We start from the raw sequence: 20,220 nt of genomic DNA, 5'->3' as shown, positions 1-20,220 counted from the left end.
GTGCTGCGAGAAGAGTGGACAAATAGAGAGTCTAAAAGACGAGCTGTCACGTGTAACCAGCGACTCGACCAATGGAAACGCTCGCGAACCCGGAAACGGTGAAGAAACAGCTGGAAGAGCGGAGGTGCTTGTCACGTGCGGCCAATACAGACAAAGCAGGCCCTCCCGGGTTCACGCGCGCACCACGAGAGCCCAGGAACGGAAGGCGGGGCTAGCCTGAAACACCAATGGAAGCAGGGGTGGGCGGGCCGCACTTAAGAAGCAGGAGGCGGGGTTTGCCCAACTGGGCCAATGAGAACACGAGACGCTGAGCGGTTGTTAGGCGACTGAGACCCGCGCATGGCGGACCCGGCACTGTTCGAGTTTCTCCACACCGAGATGGTAGCGGAGCTGTGGGCTCAAGATCCAGACCCCGGCCCCGGGGTGAGCGCCGGGTCCTGGTGGGGAAGGGCCACGGGCCGCGGCTGGAAAGCCAGTCGAGGCCCCCGGGAGGCACGGAGGGCGCGGCAGCGGTCCGGGCCGAATACCCGCCCGCCCCTGATCGCGGAGAGACCTCCACTGCCGGCTTCCGCCTCGGCAAAGCCGGGTCCGGACAGGGCCGCCCTCGCGGGTTACTCCTAAAACTGTGCGAGACAACTCGGGGACAAGCTCCTAGTTCAAAACCTGACACAGAGTAAGAAGGTAGTAATTACGATTGCTTGGTATATATTGAGGACTTACTGCCCGGGTAAATTCCGCCTGTGCCACTCAGCCTGTGTATGAAAGCCAAGCGATTCGATCTGCGTGCCTCAGTTTACTCCCTTGTAAAATGGGATCATAACAGCACCTAAGGCTCGGTGAGACATTCATTCAACAAACTTACTGAGCACTTACTGTTTCCCAGGCACTTGCTTCCTTGTCCTCACAAAGCTTAACCTTTTAGTAGGAAATTTACACAAACAATGAGCTTCCCAGGTGACTCAGTGGTAAGAATCCACCTGCCAATGCAGGAGACGTGAGCTGGATCACTGGATTGGGAAGATCCCCTGGAGGAGGAAATGGCAACCCACTCCAGTATTCTTGCAGGGAAAATATCACGGACAGAGGAGGCTATCGGACTGGGGTCACAAAGAGTTTAACACAACTGAGCAGGGCACCCAGGCAAACAATAAAAATAGCAATAAATGTGCCACCTGCTAGTGAGAAGTCCTATAAAGAAAAGTTAAGTAGAATCAGGGAGAGAAAAGGGATGGAGTGGTGGCTGGTGGCTGGTGGAGGAAGGCCTTTCTGAGGAAAAGAAGGGAAGAAGCAAGCCCTGGGGATAAGTAGTGGGAAGAACATTCCAGGCAAGAGGAGGCCTTAGAGCGTGCTTGGAATTTTGAAAGTTGGTCCTTATGAAAATGCTCAGACTTTAAAGTACTTAGTGCCATGTCTAACACATCATAAGCCCTCAAAACATGGAACTCTGTTCTAAAATCTGGTACTAAGAAGAATGTTTAGAGAGAAAGTAGATGCTTAATAAGTGGGTATTATGCCCACTTCTTTCATTATTATTGTATCATCATCGTCAATATGCAAGACATTTTTATTGATCTGTGTTTCCTTCCCAGTTCAGGAGCCCTAACAAGGCTGTTGCTTGTTATCATCCCAACATAGATTCAACAAACTCTTAACTATTAAAACATGCAAGGTGCCAGGCGTTGCTGTAGGGGCTAGAGATTACTCAGCAAACTGTGCAAAACTCTTGCCTTCTGGAGCTTACGTTGTAGTGGGGGAAACAGATGAATCAGATAAATGCATCTATATTGTACCTTGGGGAGATGCTATGAGAATGATGACACTTGGGAGAGGGAAAGTGCACTTGCCTGTGTGTCAGGGAGAGGGTTGCAGTGTCCCAGAGCCCCATCCATCCTGACATTCAAACAAGGAACCCAGGGGTCTCCAATAACCACCTTTACTCCCTCACCTCCAGCCATCAGTCAGGCCCAGCCTGTTCCACTGTCTAAATACAGTTCCCATCTGTCCCCTCCCTGTTGCCGTGTGGCTTCCCTCCTCTCTACTCCATACCAGCCCCCTTCTTCATCTTCCAGCTTATTTTACCTGCCACGTCAATACTACGTTGACACCTATTAATCCTTCAGTTCAAATGTCCCTTCCTCAGGGAAGCTCTCAGTGGAAGTGGGGGTATCTTTTTTCTGTTTGCACATTCCCCCTCCCCACACCACTGTAAAAATCTGAATTATGATCCTTTAATTACTGCTGTCTCCTCTGCCAGGCTTCGTGCTGTGTGGTGTGGGCAGGGACCAGGTCTGCGTTGATCACCATATAGTAGGTCCTCAGAATGGATGTATATACTTTTTAATTTATTATTTGTTTGGTTTTGGCTGTGCTGTGCCTTTGTTGGTGCACTTGGGCTTTGTCCAGTTGCAGTGAGCAGGGGCTTCTCTAGTTGCGGTGCTTCTCACTGGCGTGGCTTCTCTTGTGGGGCACGGGCTCTGGGGTGTGCAGGCTTCAGTGTTTGTGGCACATGGGCTCAGGAGATGTGGGGCATGGGCTTAGTTGCCCCACGGTGTGTGAAACCTTCCAGGACCAGGGATGTTACCCGTGTCCCCTACACTGACAGGCAGATTCTTTAACACTGGACCACCAGGGAAATCCTAGTGTGGGTCTGTTGAAAAAGTGAGCGCAGCCCCTGTGCTGTGGAGGGTGAGGGTAGGGACTGGGGTTCACTTAGTATTGTGGCCAACAGTAACGCCCACCAGGTGCCTGCAGGGGCCTCACCTTCCTGATTTCATTTGATCCGCCTAACAACCCATGGAGGTCAGCATGATCCTGCCCGCTTTGTAGATGAGGAACAGAGGCTTTGATGGATGGAGTCTTTGCTGTCAAGTGGCAGAGTCAGGAATGTAACTGGGCCTCCCACTTCCAAAACCTGTGCTATAAACTCACCTGTCTCAGCATCTTCCCTGACACTCTTGGGAGGATTTTGATGTGGCCGAGCAAGTGTGGGGGACACGCGGTTACTCAGCTTTGCTCAGCACAGGGTTTTCAGAGCACGCGTGTGCCCATGACCTTTGGCATTGGCTCTCTGCACGGCTACCTCTGCGGCCCCAATGCTGGGGTCCCCGCACCAGGGATTCCGGCAGAGCTGGGCTGGGAGGTGGCCTGGACATTGGCCCTCAGAGCTCCCGGGTGGTTCCCGTGTGCAGCCAGAGTGAGGACTGCCATCTCCCCACATACCTCCACGCTGGCAAACTCCGTTTCTCAGAGGCACGTCGTGGGCAGCTGCCTGGCTTTCCCGCAGTCTTTTCCCTTTTGCTCCTGGCCCGTCCCCTCTCTGCGCCTCCTTTGTGGTCCAGCAAGTGTCCTGTCTGCCTCTTGGGATACTTCTCGTGGCTCCAGCACAGTGCTTTATCTGATTTCGTCCTCAGAACAGCCCTCCAGGGTTGATGTTATTACCCCATTTTACAGGAGAGGGGACTGAGGCACCAGACAGGAAGGGCTTTTCCAGGATCAGAGGCAAAATCAGGAGGCAAAATCAGAGGCAAAATCAGGCATCCGGGTCAGAGCTTGTCTGTGGCAGCAGCCGCACCAGCCCCAGAGCCCTTTGAAGAAAGCGATGGTGGCTGGTTCATCTCTGCCGCCACCGCCAGGCGCCCAGGAGCCACAGTCATTGTTTAGGGCTTTTTGATCTCCACGTCCTGCCTGGTTATTTGTAGCTGTTGAATGGATTCTCCTGGAGGGTTATGGCTTGAGTGGAAGCCTGGCTGGAGGAACAGGAAGGTCAAAGGGCCTTTGTTATCTGAGCAGGAAAAGTTCCGGGAGGAAGAGGCGGGGGAGGAGGAGGAAGAGGAGGCAGCTCTGGTTTGTCCATCTCAGGAGCTTTGACGATAAGGGGAACCTGTGGGCAAAGGAGTTAAGTCAGCGTGGGAATGAGCTGTCCTCTGGAGGCCCGGGAACAGCCGTGCGGGCTGGGCCCTCGTCCACCTAAGCCCAGTGAGTGCTCAGCCAGTCCCTTCTCTCAGGAGGGCCTGGGCAGGGCAGGGTGGTGGAGCAGCCATCAGATACAGTCTTTGTCCCCAGGCCAGAGCCTGGGAAACCACCTGGTTCCTGAAAGCGTGGATGGCATTGGGGCGTGGTGCCTCTGAGGCTGCAGAGCCAGCAGTGGGGCCTCTGTGAGCGAACTGGGGCTCTGTCCTGAGGGTGCTGGGGGCAGGGTAGAAGGTTTAACCTGAGGTCGTCGGGCTCAGATTTACCTCTTCGGAGGCCCTCCCTGGCCACCTGGATGAGAAGGGATGGAGATTGGGTGGGGGAGGAGCCCGGAGCACAGGGGAGGGGCAGAGAGATGGGGGGCGGGGGGGAACTGGGTGAGCTCTTGGAGTGTCAGCGGAGAAGGTGGGGTCTGCGGTAGTGTGGAGACTGCCTGGGGGGATGATGGGGGAGAAGACCGGCGACAGGTTGGGAGGTTTGCTCCCACCTGGTCGCTCTCCATACTTTCTTTTTTTTAAAGAAAAAAAAGTTATTTCTTTGGCCACACTGAGTCTTAGTTGCAGCACGCCAGATCTTCGGTCTTTTAGTTGCTGCACACAGGACCCTTAGTTGCGGCGTGTGGAATCTAGTTCCCTGACCAGGGATCGAACCTGGGCCCCCTGCACTGGGAGCTCGGAGTCTTAGCCACAGGACCACCAGAGAAGTCCCCCCTGCCATACTTCTTTTGCATCTTCTGGGGCCATTCACGCTGGGGAAGTCAGAAGTCATCCCTTCTCCCCGTGCTTGAGGCAGGATCTGGACTGCCCCGCCCTGGGCCAGCATAGAGTGGCCCCACCGGTGGGGGCTGAACCTCACAGATAACTGAGGGACCCGGCACGCAGCGCCCCCACCCAGCAGTCCAGGATGGCTCGGGGGAGGCAGTCTGGTTTACTTGTTTGGCGTTCCTCCTGCTCCGAGCTCTGGCCCTTTACAGCCTGGACGCCTGAATCCGCCTTTAGCCGAGCGCGGCTGAGCACATTTTCCTCTTTCATTGTTTCTTCTCCCTTTGTTGTTCCATCTGTGGCGCTCAGAGGAATCGTAGACTTTCTGGGTCTCTTTCCATGTGTCAACTTTTCTTTTCTTTTTTTCCCCTTAACAATCTGTGAGGTTTTAGCGACTTTGCAGCGTTCTTTCTTTTTCAGCTCCCTCGCAAAGAGATTTCTTCTGGCCACCACGTTCATTTCCACAAACGTTCCCTTGTCGGCTCGTCCCTTCCTCCGAGGGCCCATGCTGCTCATGGATGCCCTTGGTGCCCATGCTAAATAAGCCTTCTCTGAGGGGGTCCCCCTGCCCCACTTCTCCCATCATCTCAGTTCCTCTCCGTGGGCTCTGGTTGCGGCAGGTGTGGGGAGCCCAGAAACGCTCTGGCTCTGGCCCGGGCTCCAGAGGCTCAGGACAAGATGGGAGAGGCCCCTCGCCCTCCCTCCAGAGAAGTGATGACCCCCTAGTGTCGGGGCAGCTTTTGCAGGGCCTGGGGTGTGCCAGCCCTGCCGCCCTCCCCTCCCCCAAGACCCACGCCCTGTCACACTTCCTCCCCACCCCCCTCCCCACTGCCTCTCCTCACCCCTGCTGGCGTTATGCCCCCTCTCGCTCCCACCCCCAGTCTCTGCAGTGCAGCAGATATTTACCTGGCCTCTTCTGAGGGCTGGGACCGTGGGGCCAGCAGCAGCAGCAGCTGTGTTGCAAGCTGCCGGTCACCCACCCCTGGAGATTGGGGCCCCCGCCTTAAGCCTGTCACCAGCTTGTCATCCCCACTAGGCATGGTGTGCAGGCTCCTGGAGGGGAGCTAGGAAGTGACCGCGGGATGAATGGGGAGTCCTGGGAACACAGGTGCGCTTGGTCAGAGCGGAGCCCCGTCCGGCCCCCTTCAGGAGTTCCCCTGAGCAGGGAGGTGATGCAAGAGCGGCAGAGGCCTGGCGAGGGCCGGGCAGGGAACCAGGTGCTGAGATACGTCCACCCACAGGACAAAGCCCCTCCTTCGTGGGCTTTTCCTTCCCTTCTGCCATCAGCTCATCAGCAGGCTGACAGGTGCAGAGGCCGCAAGTGACGACAGTACTGCATCCTGAGCCCGACTCGGCACTTATCCACTCCTTTAATCCTCACGAGGGCCTCCTTTTACATGGGAGGAAACTGAGGCACAGGGCAGCTGGCTACTGCCCCAGGCCCACAGCTGGTAAGGATCCGGACCCTGGACCCAGCCACCAGGCATGTGTTCCCCTCTCTGCTCCTCACAGCCGAGCTCAGACATCGAACATCTTAGTCACCGAGTCAGCCTGGCGCCCCCCACCAAGGCCAGCCCTGCCGTGTCGGAGGACACCAGAGAGCACACGTCAGAGTCACGGGCAGGAAGCTGTGTCCTTCCCCAGGCCCGGTTCCCACAGGAGGAGGGCAGAATGGCGGGCCAGGGTCTGGCTACCACGTGACCCAGCAGAGGAGGGGGCCATCACACGGGGCATCTCTGCTCCACAACCCCCCCCCCCCAATCCTGGCACCTCCCCTTGGCCAACCTCAGCCCTTGCCACTTCCCTGGGGCACAGACAGCTGCGAGTGTTGCCCTGATCGCCTGCCTGTCAGCCACCTGCATGCAGGAGCCGGACCTGCTCGGGTCCGAAGGTGCCTCTGGGAGGTCTGACCTAACCCCTCTGCGCCCGGGTCTCCAAAATGTGAAACACAGCCTACCTTAAGGGGCTGTTAAACGAGGGGGTCTGCCCAAGGCATCTGACCTAGCATAGGCCCGGGTCCCGAGTCCTCACTTTGCTCGTCCAGCATGTTTCTCATGCGCCCTGGTGTGTACCCGGCCCCCCTAACACCGTCCTGGCGTTTCTGATGCCCTGAGTCAGGGCCGCTCAGCTCTCTCTGGGTCACACAGGTCGGCTGTCCTCCAGCCACGCTGTCCGCGCTCCAGGGTACGTGGCCGGACACCAAGTGTGGCCTCCTGCTGTTTGGTCCCCACGCCTCAGCTCCCCACCGCGGGACCCTGGCCTGGCCCCCCAGAAGGCCACTCGGCCACCACTGCCTTCGCCGAGCACACCGAACCCCTGCCTCCCCTGAGCCCCGGGGGGTCCCTCCCAGGAGTCTCGGCTCATAGTTAAGGCCCCATGATCACAGTTGACTTTTCAGCTGCCTGCTGGCCAGGCCGGGGGCCCACCCCTCGTGGCCCCTTCACTGCAGCCCCCTTGCTCGCCACATGAGCCCCAGGCTGTCACCTTGAGTTTCTGGAGTGATGGGGGTGCTACCCCACACGGTGTTATAAGGATGGACGCTGAAAAGTACACACAGGAAGTGATGGGAGTTGCCAGGAAAGACAACAGGGATGAGGCTGAGCCTGGGCAAGACCCCCATTTTTCCTGGAGTGAGGGCGAGTGGGGCCTGAGGGCCGGTGTGGTCTGTGGAGCCAGCCTGCCACTCAGGAAGCCCTCTATCCTGGGTCTTAGCTCCCTGCACTAGCAGGGATGCACAAGACCCCCTCAGCTGCCCCACTGCCTGGCTCCCGGCTAGAGGTGGCCGAGGGCCCCTGAGCCTCCCTTCCCTGGCCTTCTAGGGACAGAAGACCAGCCTGTTGGTCCTGGAGGGCATGGGCTTCCGCGTGGGCCAGGCCCTGGGCGAGAGGTGAGAGGCGGGCAGGCCCCGAAGTGGGGTCCCTTCCTGGGCAAACGGGCGGGGAGGGTGCCTCCCTGCACACAGGATGCCAGGCCGGTCTCCTCCCTCTTCCTCACCCCGGGGCTCCCTCAGCCCGGCCCCCATGGTGTCTGCCGCTGCCCCCCCAGGCTGCCCCGGGAGACGCTAGCCTTCAGGGAAGAGCTGGACGTCCTCAAGTTCCTGTGCAAAGACCTGTGGGTGGCCGTGTTCCACAAGCAGATGGACAGCCTCCGCACCAACCACCAGGTGCGTGCCCCCCGGCCAGACAACGGGCAGAGGCCGGAGCCCCTGAGACCCAGGGAGGGGACCCCGGCTCAGGGCAGTCACAGCAGGCCCAGCCCCCCTCGGGGCCTCCCCACAAGCCCCACCCAGGACAGGCCCCTTGCGGCTGGCTGCCTTGCCTCGGCCTGACGCTGCTTGTCTGCACCCAGGCCTCGTTCCCATTAGGCGCCCACGCTGGGCCCGGCTGGTGGCCCGATGGCCTGGGCTGCACCTTCTCCCCACTGGGCACCCTGGAAGTTGTGCAGCAGGGGATCGGGCGGGGGGGACACCAGGCCCTGATCGGAAGGCCCGTGAGTCCTCGTACCGCTCCGAAGGACGGCCCGAGACGACCACAGCCGTTTTGAGGGAAGGGTCCTTCTAGACCTCAGGGTGGTGGTGCTGGACCCTTGCCTCCCCTTGGCGCCGCCCCCCCCCACAAAGGTACAGGCAGCACCCCGGCTCCCTCGGACCCTCCTCTGTCCCCAGGGGACCTACGTCCTGCAGGACAACAGCTTCCCCCTCCTCGTCCGGATGGCCTCGGGTCTGCAGTACCTGGAGGAAGCGCCCAAGGTACCGGGCAGAACTCTGGCCTGAGGCAGGCCTCTTCCCAAGCCCAGGACCCCGGGAGAGGGAGGCGGACCCCCCTCTCCTCGCGAACCCTCAAGCCCGGCGTGGCCCCGGAGTGTTGGCCTCCCCCTGCCCTGCCCACGGTGACCCGTGTCCCCCGCCCCCAGTTCCTGGCCTTCACCTGCGGCCTCCTGCGTGGCACCCTCAGCACCCTGGGCGTCAAGAGCCTGGTCACCGCCTCCGTGGCAGCCCTTCCTGCCTGTGAGTTGGGGTGGGGGGAGGTTCCCATCCCTCGAGTGTGCCAGGGGGTGCCCCCTGCCCCCCCGCTCCCGGGGGCCATGGAGGTGGAGCCGGGCTGCCCAGCCCCTCTGCAAATGGGAATCTGTGACCCAGAGAGCTGAAGTCACGGGCCCAGGCCACACAGCAGGTACCTGCCCCGATGTCCTCCTAGACTGCCTCCCCGGGACATGCCAGCCTGGAGGAGAGAGCCCATGATAAGGACCTGGGCTAGTGGTTTCCAACACTCTTCCCAGCACGAGAACCCAGGTGGACACAATAGAAGTCACCTGGGTAGGGGGTGGTGGTGTGCTGGGCTGAGGGGCTCCAAAGGCAGCCAGTGTGAGGGGGTGTCCTCCTGACGCCGGGGCCCCCCTGGCCCACAGTGCCCCCCATTGGACAAGCCGAGGCCCCACCCTTACCTGGGGGCCAGCCCTCCAGGCCCCCTTCCCTCGGGTGTCGTCCCCTCTACCGATCCCCAGGGCCACGCGTCACGGGGGACTGGGGCCTGAGCTGGCAGGATCCGAGCCACACGTGCCTCTTAAACTGGGCCAGGCCCCTCCCCCACAACTTACGTGCCTGACCTGCTGCCTGACCTTCGTGCCCCCAGCCACCCACACAGCCCTGGGGCGCAGGCCGGGGGTGGGGCTGGGGCACCACCATCGCAGGCCAGTGAGGAAATGAGGTCCAGCCAGGGCCACCGGGGCTGAGGGCGCAGGGCCCGGGTGAATGGCTCGGAGCGGCTGGGGTTCCTCCTCTCTCTCCACTCCGGCCCCAGCCTCGAGCTCAGGCCAGCCCTTCTCTTCCAGGTAAGTTCCAGGTGGTGATCCAGAAACCTTGAGGAGCCCCAGGTCCTACTCCCAGACGAGCCTCACAGCACCCCGGCCCAGAGACCCCCCTCCGCTGCTGCCTGTGCTGGGGGCTGGTGCTGGGGAGACCGGGGTCCCTGCGCTGCAGGGTGTCACAGATGCCCAATAGATGGGTGTCAGAGGGAAGTGGGGGTGTCCCGGGGGCCGGTGTGGGGGGTCCACATCACACACGTCCCTCCACAGGGCAGGCGCTCAATAAAGGTTCTGTAGGTGGAACCAGACTCAGCGTGGAAAGTGGGGGGGGTCACTCTAGAGGGCTGGGGGCAGGGGCAAAGCGAATGTGTGTGTCACGGGCCCTGTGCGCAAACACCCCGTGTGGCTTCCTCCCCCCCCCCCCCGGGGTCCCCTCCGCTGCAGCCTCAGCCCTGGGGCTGGCCGCCTCCCGCCCCGCACACCTGGCAGGCGAGGGTGGCCCCCGGGACGGGCAGCCTTGCCAGCATGGACAAGTTTGGGGCCGCTTTCTGCTCAGCAGGGCCCAAAGAATGGACCTCTCCCTGGGAGCGCGGCCAGGGGCCCCTCGAGTTGCTGCCAGGTGTGGGCTGGCCTGGGGGGCTGCCAAGAACAACGACGGATGAGTGGGTGGGCCAGACACCCTCAGCTCCCCCAACAGGCACACACACACTCTCTAACACATGCTTCACGTGCCTGGCGGATGCAAGTCATACCCAGAACAATGGCCCCGCTGACTAGTCTCTGGGCAGTTCAGCCTCCGTGCCCGCACCCCACCCCCTGCCACCACCTCCCCTGTTTACATTCATAGCATCTGGGGGCATCACCCATCTGGACTCTGCCGGGCTCTGCCACTTGCTGCCTGAGGTGGGTAAGTACCATAGCCTTGGAGCTGTAACCTGAGCCTGGGATCGACCCGAATCGGGGGAGGAGGGGTCCCCTTGCCTAAGACCTCCCCCCAGGGGCTGGGGCTCCTCTGCCTCCATAGCGCCTGGTGCAGACACCGCATGTAGCCCCTTCCCCAGCACACACAGCCGAGCCCTGCAGTCCCTGGGCTGCCTCCGAGCCTTAGCATGGGCCTTTCCTGCCTGGCTGCCTCCCCAAACGCCTACTCCAGCAGCCTGCAGCCTCCGCCGCTCCGCTGCCCATCACATCCCCTGGAGCGGCTGCTCACTCGCGCTTCCCTGTGGGTCGCTGGCTGGAGGCTGGCACTGTGAGATGAGTCCCAAATGAATCTCGGTCACTCAGCTAAACTCTGCAGGCAGGCGGGTGGTGGTGGAGGAGTGGGGGAATAACCTGGGGCCATCCCTGCCCTCAGGATGCTCAGGGGCGGTCCAGGAGGGGCCCCCACAGACCCACCCACCCCTGATTCCGACACGCCAGCCTGGCCTGCTTGATCGGGATAGGGGTAGAGTTCTGAGCTGGCGAGGATGAGAAGGAAGAAGCTGCTGGGAGGCCTGGCAAAAAGGGAAGGAGGCATAGCTGGGCTGCAGGGGGTGGCGTCTGGTCACTGGGTGCCTTGCAGGGCCCGTCGGTGTCCTTCTCTCTGGTCCTGGGCGCTGCTTAGTGGTCGCTCCCCCACCTCCCAGGGGAAACCTCTGCTGGCGCCATCACCCCAGCAGCAGCCGCACGGAGACAGGACCCTGGAGAGCAGAGGGGCCCCCCTCCAAGGTATCTAAGGTGCTTCCTCCCCACCCCCACCCCCCAAGAATGGCTGCAAGGCGCCTTCACTACCCGGCACTAAACACTGCCTGCAAAGCCCGACTCAGCCTCCCTAAGACCTGGGGTGGGGGGGACTCCGTGGGTCCTGTTTCCTCATCTGCAGGGCAGGCCTCACCCCCACCCTGCGGGGGCGTCATCAGGAGAAGGGGGTTACTGTAGAGAAGCGTGTGGGGAGTTCCCTGGTGGTCCAGTGGTTAGGACCCTGTGCTCTCATGGCCGGGGCCGGGGTTCAGTTCCTGGCTGGGGACCTCGGATCCCACAAGCTGTGTGTTGGGCCCCAAAAGGGAAAAGCATGTCCACCGAGCGTGGCTCCTAATGAGCCAGGAACTCGCGTGTCGTCACTTTATGTGAAGCATCTGGAGCAGCCGGTAAGTGGGTCGGTTGGCGCCTGTTGCCGAGCTCTAGGTGCTGGGCTCAGCGGACTCCCGACGGCCACGAGAGGCCAGCCCAGACGCCAGTCCACTCAGCAGTGAGGAAGCCGGGCTCAGAGAGGGGAAGTCACCCGGCCCAGGAGGAGCTGGCACCCGAAGCTGGGATGGCTCCTTCCCTGGGCCTGGGCTCCCGGCTTCCTTCCTGCCCGCCCGCAGTCGAGGCGCCCAGACCTGCAGACCCTGTGGCGGGGCCCTCCCTGGGCGGCACCGAGGCCTGCCGTCTCCGTGCCTTACCTGGGGCACCCCAGTCCTCAAAAGTGGGGCGCACCAGATGGGGACTGGGAGGGCTTGCTGGGGACGGGGCGGGGACGAGGCGGGCAAACCGGTCGGGTGGCTGGGTTCCCGGCTCCCAGACTCCGGCTCCGGGGCCTCCGCGTAGTCGGGGCGGCGCTGACGCTGCCGGACGGAGGGGCTGGCACAGAGCCGGGCGGGGAGCTGGGGCTGCGAGGCTGCCTTCAGGTACGGGGAGACCCCAGGCCCGGGTGGGTGTGGGGTGGGGTAAGTAGGGGTCACACGCCTGGCCCCCAACCCTCACCGCCCCGTTTCCTCTGCCCCTCGGCGGCCCCCCCAACCCGTCCCTGCCTCTAAGCAGCATCCTTCCCATCCTTAAAATGGGCACCTCACATTTTAAACCCCGGTGCCCCCCTCCACCGCCCGGTCTCATCCCCAGTTTGCTCTCCCGGCCTCTCCCAAATCGGACCACGCCGATTTCATTTTCTCCCCGAGAGTCCCCCTCCCTCCAACCCCTCATTACATCCCTAACGCCCCAGCCCTGAGACTCCAGTCGCTCGCTGGGTGGCTCACTGCTCCCACCTCTCATCACTGATTGTGCTGGTTTCAAAGGGCGCCAGCCCCCACGTCCCACAGCACAAACCCCCAATACCTAGTTCCCCCCCACCGGTTTTACTCAGCCACCCACCAGCTCCAAGCCCACCCCAGCTCAGCACCCCCATTGTCCCAGCCTCTTGGAAATGCCCAGTAGCTCCCAAACACCCCATATTACCCTCCTTAACACCGTCCAACCTGGGGCCTCGCCGACTGCCCCCCGCACCCCATCCAGACCTCCCAGTGTTACTTGGAGGAGCACCTCCACCCCACCTGGGTTAACGTGGCACCCAGCATCAGGGAGGGGGGCTCATCCACGGCAGGTCTCAGGGAGCTGCCCCGGGGGTTGGCTCTGGCAGCCGGCACCCGAGGGCGCTGGGCACTGAGCCGGGCCCCTCCCGCCCCCTCCCTGAGCAGGCCCCCGGCCACCATGCACCAGCACTACACCGTCCACTTTGCCAAGGGTGCCCTGCCTCCCCGGATCGCCGCCGAGCGCTACTTCTTGGACCCGGAGTTGGGGCACCGAAAAGGTAGGGGTTCAGTTTTGGGGGGGGTCCTGGCAGCAAGGAGGGGTGGCTAAGGGGGATGGCCAAGCAGAAGAAGACCCTCAGGCCCCAAGAGAGAAAAGCCACCAGCACTCACCACAGAGGCGTCTGCACACGGGGCCGTGTGGGACCCTGGGAGGCCCACCTGGCCTGCCCTCCTCCCCCAGCATGGGAAGAATTTCCTCCCCGAGTCACTAGGCCTGGGGGGACTGCCCCCCACCTGGGGGGAGCAGTGTGGTAGGAGGGAGGGGTCAGAGGGCAAGCCGTAGCCCCCCACAATGAGCGTATGAAGGAAGTGGGGGTCCAGCCTTTCATGGTGACCACAGGTGCTCCTGCTTGGGGTGGGGAGGGGGTGGTTATTGCCCAGCAGGGCTGATTCCGCCTGCTTGGGGCCTCCCAGGGCAGCCCCCTTCCCAAGGGCCTCATCTGAGCTCAGGTGTGAGGCCCACCCCCCTTTCCTAGTCCCCACCCTGTCCCCTCTCCACAGTCATCTCTGGTCACTCCGGCCTCTGGACCAACCGGGCCAGTTCCCAATGGAGTATTCTCAGTGCCCGCACTGGGGGACACCCGAGAACTGGGGAATTTGGGGGAGCAGGAACTCCGGGACAGCATCCCCACTCTAGTCCCTGACCTGGCTGAAGCCCAGGCCCCTGCACCTCCTCCCCTTCCTCCCACCCCAGGCCTGGGAACACGCAGCACTAGGCCTCACCCTGTTCTCCTCTTTTCTCTGATTTCTCCCGAGCCCCCCTCCACCTGAAGATCCGACCCAGTTCCTGCCAGTACCCTCAGGGCTTGGGGACCCAGGCCCAGTCACTCCCACTTCCTTCCTTCCAGGATGCTGTCAGCAGGGGTGCCACGACCCAGCGGCACCTGGCACCCACAGGCCCGGTCGGCCGACCCCCCAGGCATGCCGGCAGCCGGCCTACCACGGCCGCCAGGGGGGGCGCGGCGGCTGTCGCCGGGGCCCCCAGCCCCCGACCCAGCAGCAACAGCAGCAGAGGCGGCAGCCCCAGCCCCCGCCTCCCAAGCCCCCGCAGCAGCATCTCTGCTCTGTTCACGGGGCCCAGAAGCGGCCACCTGCAACCACTGCTGCCTCCGCGCAGCCGGCCAGCGCCCCCCAGCCGCCCCCCACCTCACTCACCGTGGCCACCGGCGGCCCAGCCCTGCCCTCCGCAGCGGGCACCCTCCTGGAACCCAGCAGGCCCTCGGACGCCCGGCCCCTGCCCGCCCCCGCAGCCTGCGGCTGCTTCACCTCCTACAGCTCCGGTGCTCACCCAGCCTCCCCTTGCCAGGCTCTGTCCCTGCCACCTTGCTTCCCGCAGGGGCCTGGGGCCTGCCCTCCTTACCCCTCCGTCTGGGCTCTGTCTGGAGGGCGCTCGTCCCTGACCCTGGGCCTCGGGGCAGCCACTGCTGCTTCACCTGTCGGGAGCCAAGGGAGCTTGCTGGCCAGCTCGGGGGTGGGGGAAATGGGTCAAGTGTGCGGCTGCAGCCAGAGGTGTGGAGTGGCCTGGGAGATTCAGAGAGCAGTGCAACCATGGGAGGGGACTCGCCCTCTGTCAGTGTCGTGACTGACATTGACAAGTGACACCCAGCCACTCATTCATTCATTCTTTCATTGTGTGACTAGGTATGGACACCTACAGGAATGCCAGGCTCTGTCTGGGACAGCCCCAGGGAGCAGGGCAGACAGATTGCTGCCCTCATGGAGCTCACATTCTGTAGGCAGTTGGGGGAGGCGGGTTTACAGGAAACAATAGGAAAGTTCAAAAGAGCGTCACTGGGTGATAACCATGTTGGGGGAAGGATAAAGCAGGCAGAGGAGATGGGGTCTGCAAATTAAGCAGGGTCACCAGGCGAGGCCCCAGTAAGTCGACATTTGAGCAAAATGGGGCAATTCTCTTGAGTCAATGGCAAATGCACTGACTCTGAGGTGGCCGGTTCAAGGGACAACCAGGAGGTACATGTGGCGGGATCAGGGGAGGCGAGGAGGAAGCTCAGACAGGTCCGAGAGGGTGGAAGGCAGCCAGATTCTGTGGACCTCCTGGCTGCAGTGAGGGGTCGGCCTTCTCCCGTGGAGAGGCAGGAGCCGTGAGGGCTCAGAGCTGACTCGGGATGTGACGTGAGAGTTGACTCCTGGAGTCCAGGCAAGAGGGGCTGGCAACCTGACCAGGGAGGTGGCATCAGAGGTGGGGACTCACACTGGCTTCCAGGTCTGTTTTGAAAACAGAGCTCGGCTGAGCTCATCTCCAGGTCAGGCACAACCTCATCAATAGAGAAAAAATAGGACGCAGCCTCATGGCCACGATGCCCATTTCACACACTGGCAAGTAGAGGCTTAGTGAGGTGAGGTCAGCCAGAGCAGGCTTAGGTCCTCCCTAGCTGCCGGCTCAGCTGGCTGTGGCCTTAGTCTGCCCCCTGCCCTCCCAACTGTGCCCCCAGGCCCAGCGCTGGCCCTGGGCAAGGGATGGATAACGCAGCCCAGAGGCCTCTATGGAAGCGGGCGTGTCATCCCCACCAAGCACCTCGAGGCTGGCCAGTGCCCCCCTCGACTGCAACCCAGCCACCCTTCTGGTGCCCCAACTCTGTCCAAGAACTGGCGCTCAGTGGGGGCCCAAGGCGGGAGAGCAGGCCTGCTCTGGAGAGTGGGCTGTAGCACTTGCGCATTGAGTCCCTATGCCGGGACTCAGACGGGACAGCTGCGCCCTGAAGGGCCACCCCAGACCACGACATTGACAGAGGGCCTGGCCTCACCAGACCCTTGGGCGCTCACCCTCTCCGGCGTCTCTGCACCCCACTGTTCAGAGGAGGGGGCCCAGAGGCAGCACTGTGCCTAAGGCCATGTGGAGAAAGGGGCCAGGACCAGAAGCCGTGTCTTCGTGGGGCTTAGGATCAGTGACGGGTGGCACCGGGGCACAGAGAGGGATCAGAGTAAGGGGTGGACAGGCAGCTGAGGACCCTGTGGCTGTCCGGGCCCGTCCATGCTCCAGCCAGGCTGGCAGAGCTGGGAGAAACTCACACGGCAGGGCTTCTGAGCGTGGAAGGCAGTGACTTAAATATTTGAGGGCCTTGGAACCTCAAGAAAAGTCGGTGAGATTTTTTCACAGGGGGACCATGATGAGCCTGGTGACCTGGGGTCAGGGCAGCCACGTTCCCACACACCTCTGGGTACGGACCCAGGGCCCAGACGGGCACACCTGGTCCTGGAGGAGGGGGCTGCCTGCGGCCGCAGAAACCTCTGTCGGGGGCTTTGGCCTGAGTTGCAGCTGGGAGACGGGGAGGGGGTTGCCGGCGGTGCAGGAAGAGGGCGAGCGTGCGGAGGGCAGAAGGGAGGAGGGTGGTGCCTGGCCAGCCTCGCTGACTCGGGTTTCCCCACCCCCGGCACCCCCAGACATCTTGACAGAGGATGACGTCTACTGCAGCTGCCTGGCCAAGACTCTCTGCCACGTGCCCGTCCCGGTGACTGTGGGTTTCTATGCCCCCTTTGGCTGCCGCCTGCACATGATGCTGGACAAGATCACGGGTGAGGACCTGCAGGTGTTGGGGGAGAGGGGTTAAGGGAAATGGAGCCTTGGGTCCTTGCCCCTCCCCAGGCTTCCCCAAGACCTGCTTGCCCCTGAGGTCAGTCGGCCCCAGTCCAGAGGCCCACAGGTCAGCATTTACCAGGTCCCTCCCCATGCCTTTGCCCACCCCCCCCCCCCACCCCGCCAAATCCACTGCAAGGAATCTTTCTAAAATACACGTCTATGAGAGTCTTCCCTGGTGGTCCAGTGGTTAAGACTGCATGCTGCCACTACAGGGGGCCCATGTTCGATCCCTGGTCAGGGAACTAAGACCTCACATGCCACGCACTGCAGTCAGAAAATTAAGCAAATAACAAAAAAAAATAAAATACACATCTAGCCCTGTCCTTCCCCTGCTCAGAAGTCTCCCATGGCTCCCCAGCACCCTTGGGAGAAAGCCCAGGCTCCTCGCCGAGGCTGCAGGCTCTTGCCGAGTCCCTCCTGGGCTCTGTGCTCCTCAGGCCCATCTCTTCTCCTCAACCCAGGTGCAGGGCCAGGCACCCATAAGACCCCTGACAGCTAATGTTAACTGCAAACACGAGCTGAAACTTAACCAGGTTCAAAGCCTGCTGCAGCTCAGCCCCCAGCCCCAGTCACCGCCAGAGAAACCGGAGGTGACTCACCCCTGCGTGCCCGGCCCTGGTGAGCACCTGCTAAGCAAGCCCACATCATGTTGTTGCCACAGAGCAAACGATAGGGTCCTGGGAGGAGAAAAGATCTGGCCAAAAGGCAAAAGCAAACAGAGCTTCCAGTTCACTCACTTACCCTCCCAGCAGGAAGGTCCTGCCCCCAACCTCTCACGATCCAGTCCTCCAGTCTCCCAGCACCCAAGGCCGCGGGGTGGCCAAAACGACCTGCCCTTCCTGGGCTCACAGACCAGCGCGAGAGACAGACCTGTCCCCAGACAGGGAGGACCCAGCATGGGCAGGGCTGCAGCGGAGGAGCTCAGGGTCACCTGACCCAGCTTGGGTATCAGGGAAAGCTTCGTGGAAGAGGTGACAGCTGAGCTGAGAGCTGGAGGAGGGGCAGTAAGCCAGGAAAATGGGAGCCAGGGGGTATCCTTGCTGCCCTGCATTTCTCTTCCTCAGCACCTGGCTGCCCCCAAGCCATCCTCTCTACTCTGGGGGCTCTATTTCTGCCTTCCCTCCCACCTCCCCCACCCAGACCCTCCCCTGTTCAAGCCTGGCTCCAGGCCTCTCCTTCCGCCCTTGTGCACCTGCCCAGAGCTTGGGGATGGCCCTGCACTCCCTAACATCCAGGCCCCCATGCTGGCCTGAGCAGGTCCCCTCCGCTCACACCGTCCCCCCTGCGCCCTCGGTCCCCCCAGCGCTGATGCAGCAAGAGGCAGCCCAGCGCGAGGCCGAGGAGCTGGAGCGCGTGCAGTGGCGGCCGCGGCCCGTGCGGGGCTGGGCCTTCCCGAAGCTGCTGTGGTACCTGGTGTTCCTGCAGCCCATCATCACCGAGGTGCACCTGCGGCGCAAGAACGTCAAGTTCCTCTTCATCCGCTTCAGCGCCTGGCAGTACGCCGGCACCGACAAGCTGTGGGCCGGCCTGGTGACCACGCTGTGCGAGGGCATCCGCCACCAGTACGGCGCGCTGCCCTTCAGCGTGTACTCGGTGCTGGGCACGAAGGCGGCCACGACGCTGGGCTTCCGCCAGCGCGAGTGGCAGTGCCGGCACCGCGTATGCCTGGCGCTGCTGGCGCTGCTGGCCGTGCTCAGCCTGGGCGTGGGGCTGCTCTACCTGTCGGTGGGCGCCCGCTCACTGAGCCACCGCGCCACCAACAGCAGCCTGCTCCGGGTGTTCGGCGGCGCGGCCACCACGCTGTCGGGCTCCGGGCTGCTCATGGCCGTGTACTCGGTGGGCAAGCACCTGTTCGTGAGCCAGCGCAAGAAGATCGAGCGGCTGGTGTCGCGCGAGAAGTTCGGCAGCCAGCTGGGCTTCATGTGCGAGGTGAAGAAGGAGGTGGAGCTGCTCACCGACTTCCTGTGCTTCCTGGAGATCTACCAGCGACGCCGGCTGCGCGTCGTGCTCGAGGTCACCGGGCTGGACACGTGCTACCCGGAGCGCGTGGTGGGCGTGCTCAACGCCATCAACACGCTGCTGTCCGACAGCCACGCGCCCTTCATCTTCATCCTGGTGGTGGACCCCAGCATCCTGGCCGCGTGCCTCGAGAGCGCCGGCTCCATGAAGGGCACGGCCGACAACGGCTACCTCTTCCTCAACCGCACCGTCACGCTGCCCTTCTCGGTGCCCATGATGGGCCGCCGCACCAAGCTGCAGTTCCTCCACGACGCCGTCCAGAGCCGCGACGACCTGCTCTATCGCGAGATGACGCGCAAGCTGCGGCCGCCGGGTGGGGCCGGGGCCGGGGGCGGCGAGGGCGCGCAGCTCCTGGCGGTGCAGACGCAGGCGGGGGGCGAGCGCGCGCAGAGCCACATCGACGACGAGGCGGCGCGCCGCATCTGCGAAGCGCTCTTTTGCCTGCACGACGAGCGCGACTGCCTCTACGAGTACGTGCCCGACAACGTGGTGTCCATGCGGCGCATCGTCAACACCGTGCCCATCACTGTGCGCCTGCTGCAGCAGCAGCAGGGGGACTTCGGGGGCCCCTCGCCGCGCCAGGCCGTGGCTTGGGTCGTGCTCGCCAACCAGTGGCCATGCCGCCTCAGCTGGGCCCTGCAGTGCTTGGAGGACCGGCAGCAGGCCGGGGGCGCTCCCGAGGCCCGCGCGCGCCTGTGGGACGTGTTCTGCGACCACAGCCGGGAGCTGCACACCATGACCAAGCCGCTGAAGAACGTGCTCGACCTGGACGGCGACCCCGAGCTTTTTGAACGCTTCCTGGGCGCCGACTTCCCCTTCACCGTGGCCGAGGCGCAGAGCCTCCTGCGCTGCACGGTCAACCTGGACCACTCCATCCGCCGCCGCATGAGCCTCATCCGGGCAGTCAGCACGCTCAAGCCGCCCAGCCCGCCCAAGTCCCCCGCCCGCGACAGCCCCCACACCCCCAACGGAGCCAACCACGCCCCCGGGGCGGCCCGGGCAGGCCACCCTGCAGGGCACGCCCCTGTGCATGCCAGCGAAGCCCACCATCCCTGGGACTGGGCTCAGGGGGGCAAGCCCAGACCCATGGCTTGAGCGCCTTTCACTCAGGGGCAGGCCAGCCCAGGTGGGCCTTGAATGTAAGACTTATGGGCACAACACTTGCATCTGCCCAGATGAGTGTGTAGGGGGCCTGAGTGGGCTCAAGACCCAGGGGCCAGTGTCCGGAATGGGGCCTGTGGTGCCTATATTTCCCAGATGAATCTATGAGCCAGGGAGAGCCGAAGGCCGTGGCCACCAGTAATGGGACAGCATGTCAGTGTCTGAGAGCCGGGGCCAAAGGACCCATGAGGAAATCAGGGTTCAAGTGCAATAAATGAAAATGTGAAAGCCCCCGATTGGTCTTCCTTGATGAGGGCAGGGAAGCGGAGAAGCAGAGATGGCCCTGGCCTCCCCAGCTCAGTGAGGACTGGGCACCAGGCCTGCCCTGTCCTGCCAAGTCCACTGCATTCCCAGGGAGTCAGGC

General features: G+C 62.7%; 2 protein-coding genes and 1 long non-coding RNA gene across 5 annotated transcripts in view; 2 read left to right on the top strand and 1 right to left on the bottom strand.

Annotated features, from left to right (window-relative positions):
* LOC133054525 (uncharacterized) overlaps window positions 1–3,912 on the bottom strand; it is a 28,146-nt gene extending 24,234 nt beyond the window's left edge. Inside the window, exon 1 of the long non-coding RNA XR_009692474.1 lies at window positions 3,220–3,912. This is a non-coding gene — a long non-coding RNA (uncharacterized LOC133054525). The remainder of the gene's footprint in view (window positions 1–3,219) is intronic.
* On the top strand, window positions 275–9,741 carry TRAPPC6A (trafficking protein particle complex subunit 6A). The gene is made up of 6 exons (XM_061139588.1): window positions 275–423; window positions 7,550–7,617; window positions 7,776–7,893; window positions 8,395–8,478; window positions 8,643–8,736; window positions 9,561–9,741. Exons 1-6 carry the CDS (start codon window positions 340–342, stop codon window positions 9,590–9,592), a joined length of 480 nt encoding a protein of 159 aa, XP_060995571.1. The 5' UTR covers window positions 275–339; the 3' UTR covers window positions 9,593–9,741.
* A 211-nt stretch (window positions 9,742–9,952) lies between these two features.
* NKPD1 (NTPase KAP family P-loop domain containing 1) lies at window positions 9,953–20,045 on the top strand. Of its 3 annotated transcripts, XM_061139584.1 has the most exons (6): window positions 9,953–10,440; window positions 11,159–12,181; window positions 12,965–13,077; window positions 13,927–14,358; window positions 16,481–16,612; window positions 17,980–20,045. In XM_061139584.1, exons 3-6 carry the CDS (start codon window positions 12,978–12,980, stop codon window positions 19,788–19,790), a joined length of 2,475 nt encoding a protein of 824 aa, XP_060995567.1. In that variant the 5' UTR covers window positions 9,953–10,440; window positions 11,159–12,181; window positions 12,965–12,977; the 3' UTR covers window positions 19,791–20,045. The 3 variants fall into 3 exon arrangements, with proteins under 3 accessions (XP_060995567.1, XP_060995569.1, XP_060995568.1); XM_061139586.1 differs by lacking the exon at window positions 13,927–14,358 and having other exon boundaries at window positions 11,159–11,240; XM_061139585.1 differs by lacking the exon at window positions 13,927–14,358.
* The last annotated feature ends 175 nt before the right edge of the window (window positions 20,046–20,220 follow it).

Source organism: Dama dama, chromosome 4 (assembly GCF_033118175.1).
Source record: "Dama dama isolate Ldn47 chromosome 4, ASM3311817v1, whole genome shotgun sequence".
NCBI lineage: Eukaryota > Metazoa > Chordata > Mammalia > Artiodactyla > Cervidae > Dama > Dama dama.
The sequence above is the reverse complement of the archived record's forward strand: the minus strand, read 5'-3'. Positions and strand labels throughout refer to the sequence as shown.

Bases quoted from the DNA above. Each gene is read 5' to 3' on its own strand.
- TRAPPC6A (XM_061139588.1), top strand. From the start codon at position 340: ATGGCGGACCCGGCACTGTTCGAGTTTCTCCACACCGAGATGGTAGCG. The intron at 7,618-7,775 runs GTGAGAGGCGGG...CTGCCCCCCCAG, and splicing joins GGCCAGGCCCTGGGCGAGAG to GCTGCCCCGGGAGACGCTAG. The intron at 7,894-8,394 runs GTGCGTGCCCCC...CTCTGTCCCCAG, and splicing joins GCCTCCGCACCAACCACCAG to GGGACCTACGTCCTGCAGGA.
- NKPD1 (XM_061139584.1), top strand. From the start codon at position 12,978: ATGCACCAGCACTACACCGTCCACTTTGCCAAGGGTGCCCTGCCTCCC. The intron at 13,078-13,926 runs GTAGGGGTTCAG...CCTTCCTTCCAG, and splicing joins GGAGTTGGGGCACCGAAAAG to GATGCTGTCAGCAGGGGTGC. The intron at 16,613-17,979 runs GTGAGGACCTGC...CGGTCCCCCCAG, and splicing joins GATGCTGGACAAGATCACGG to CGCTGATGCAGCAAGAGGCA.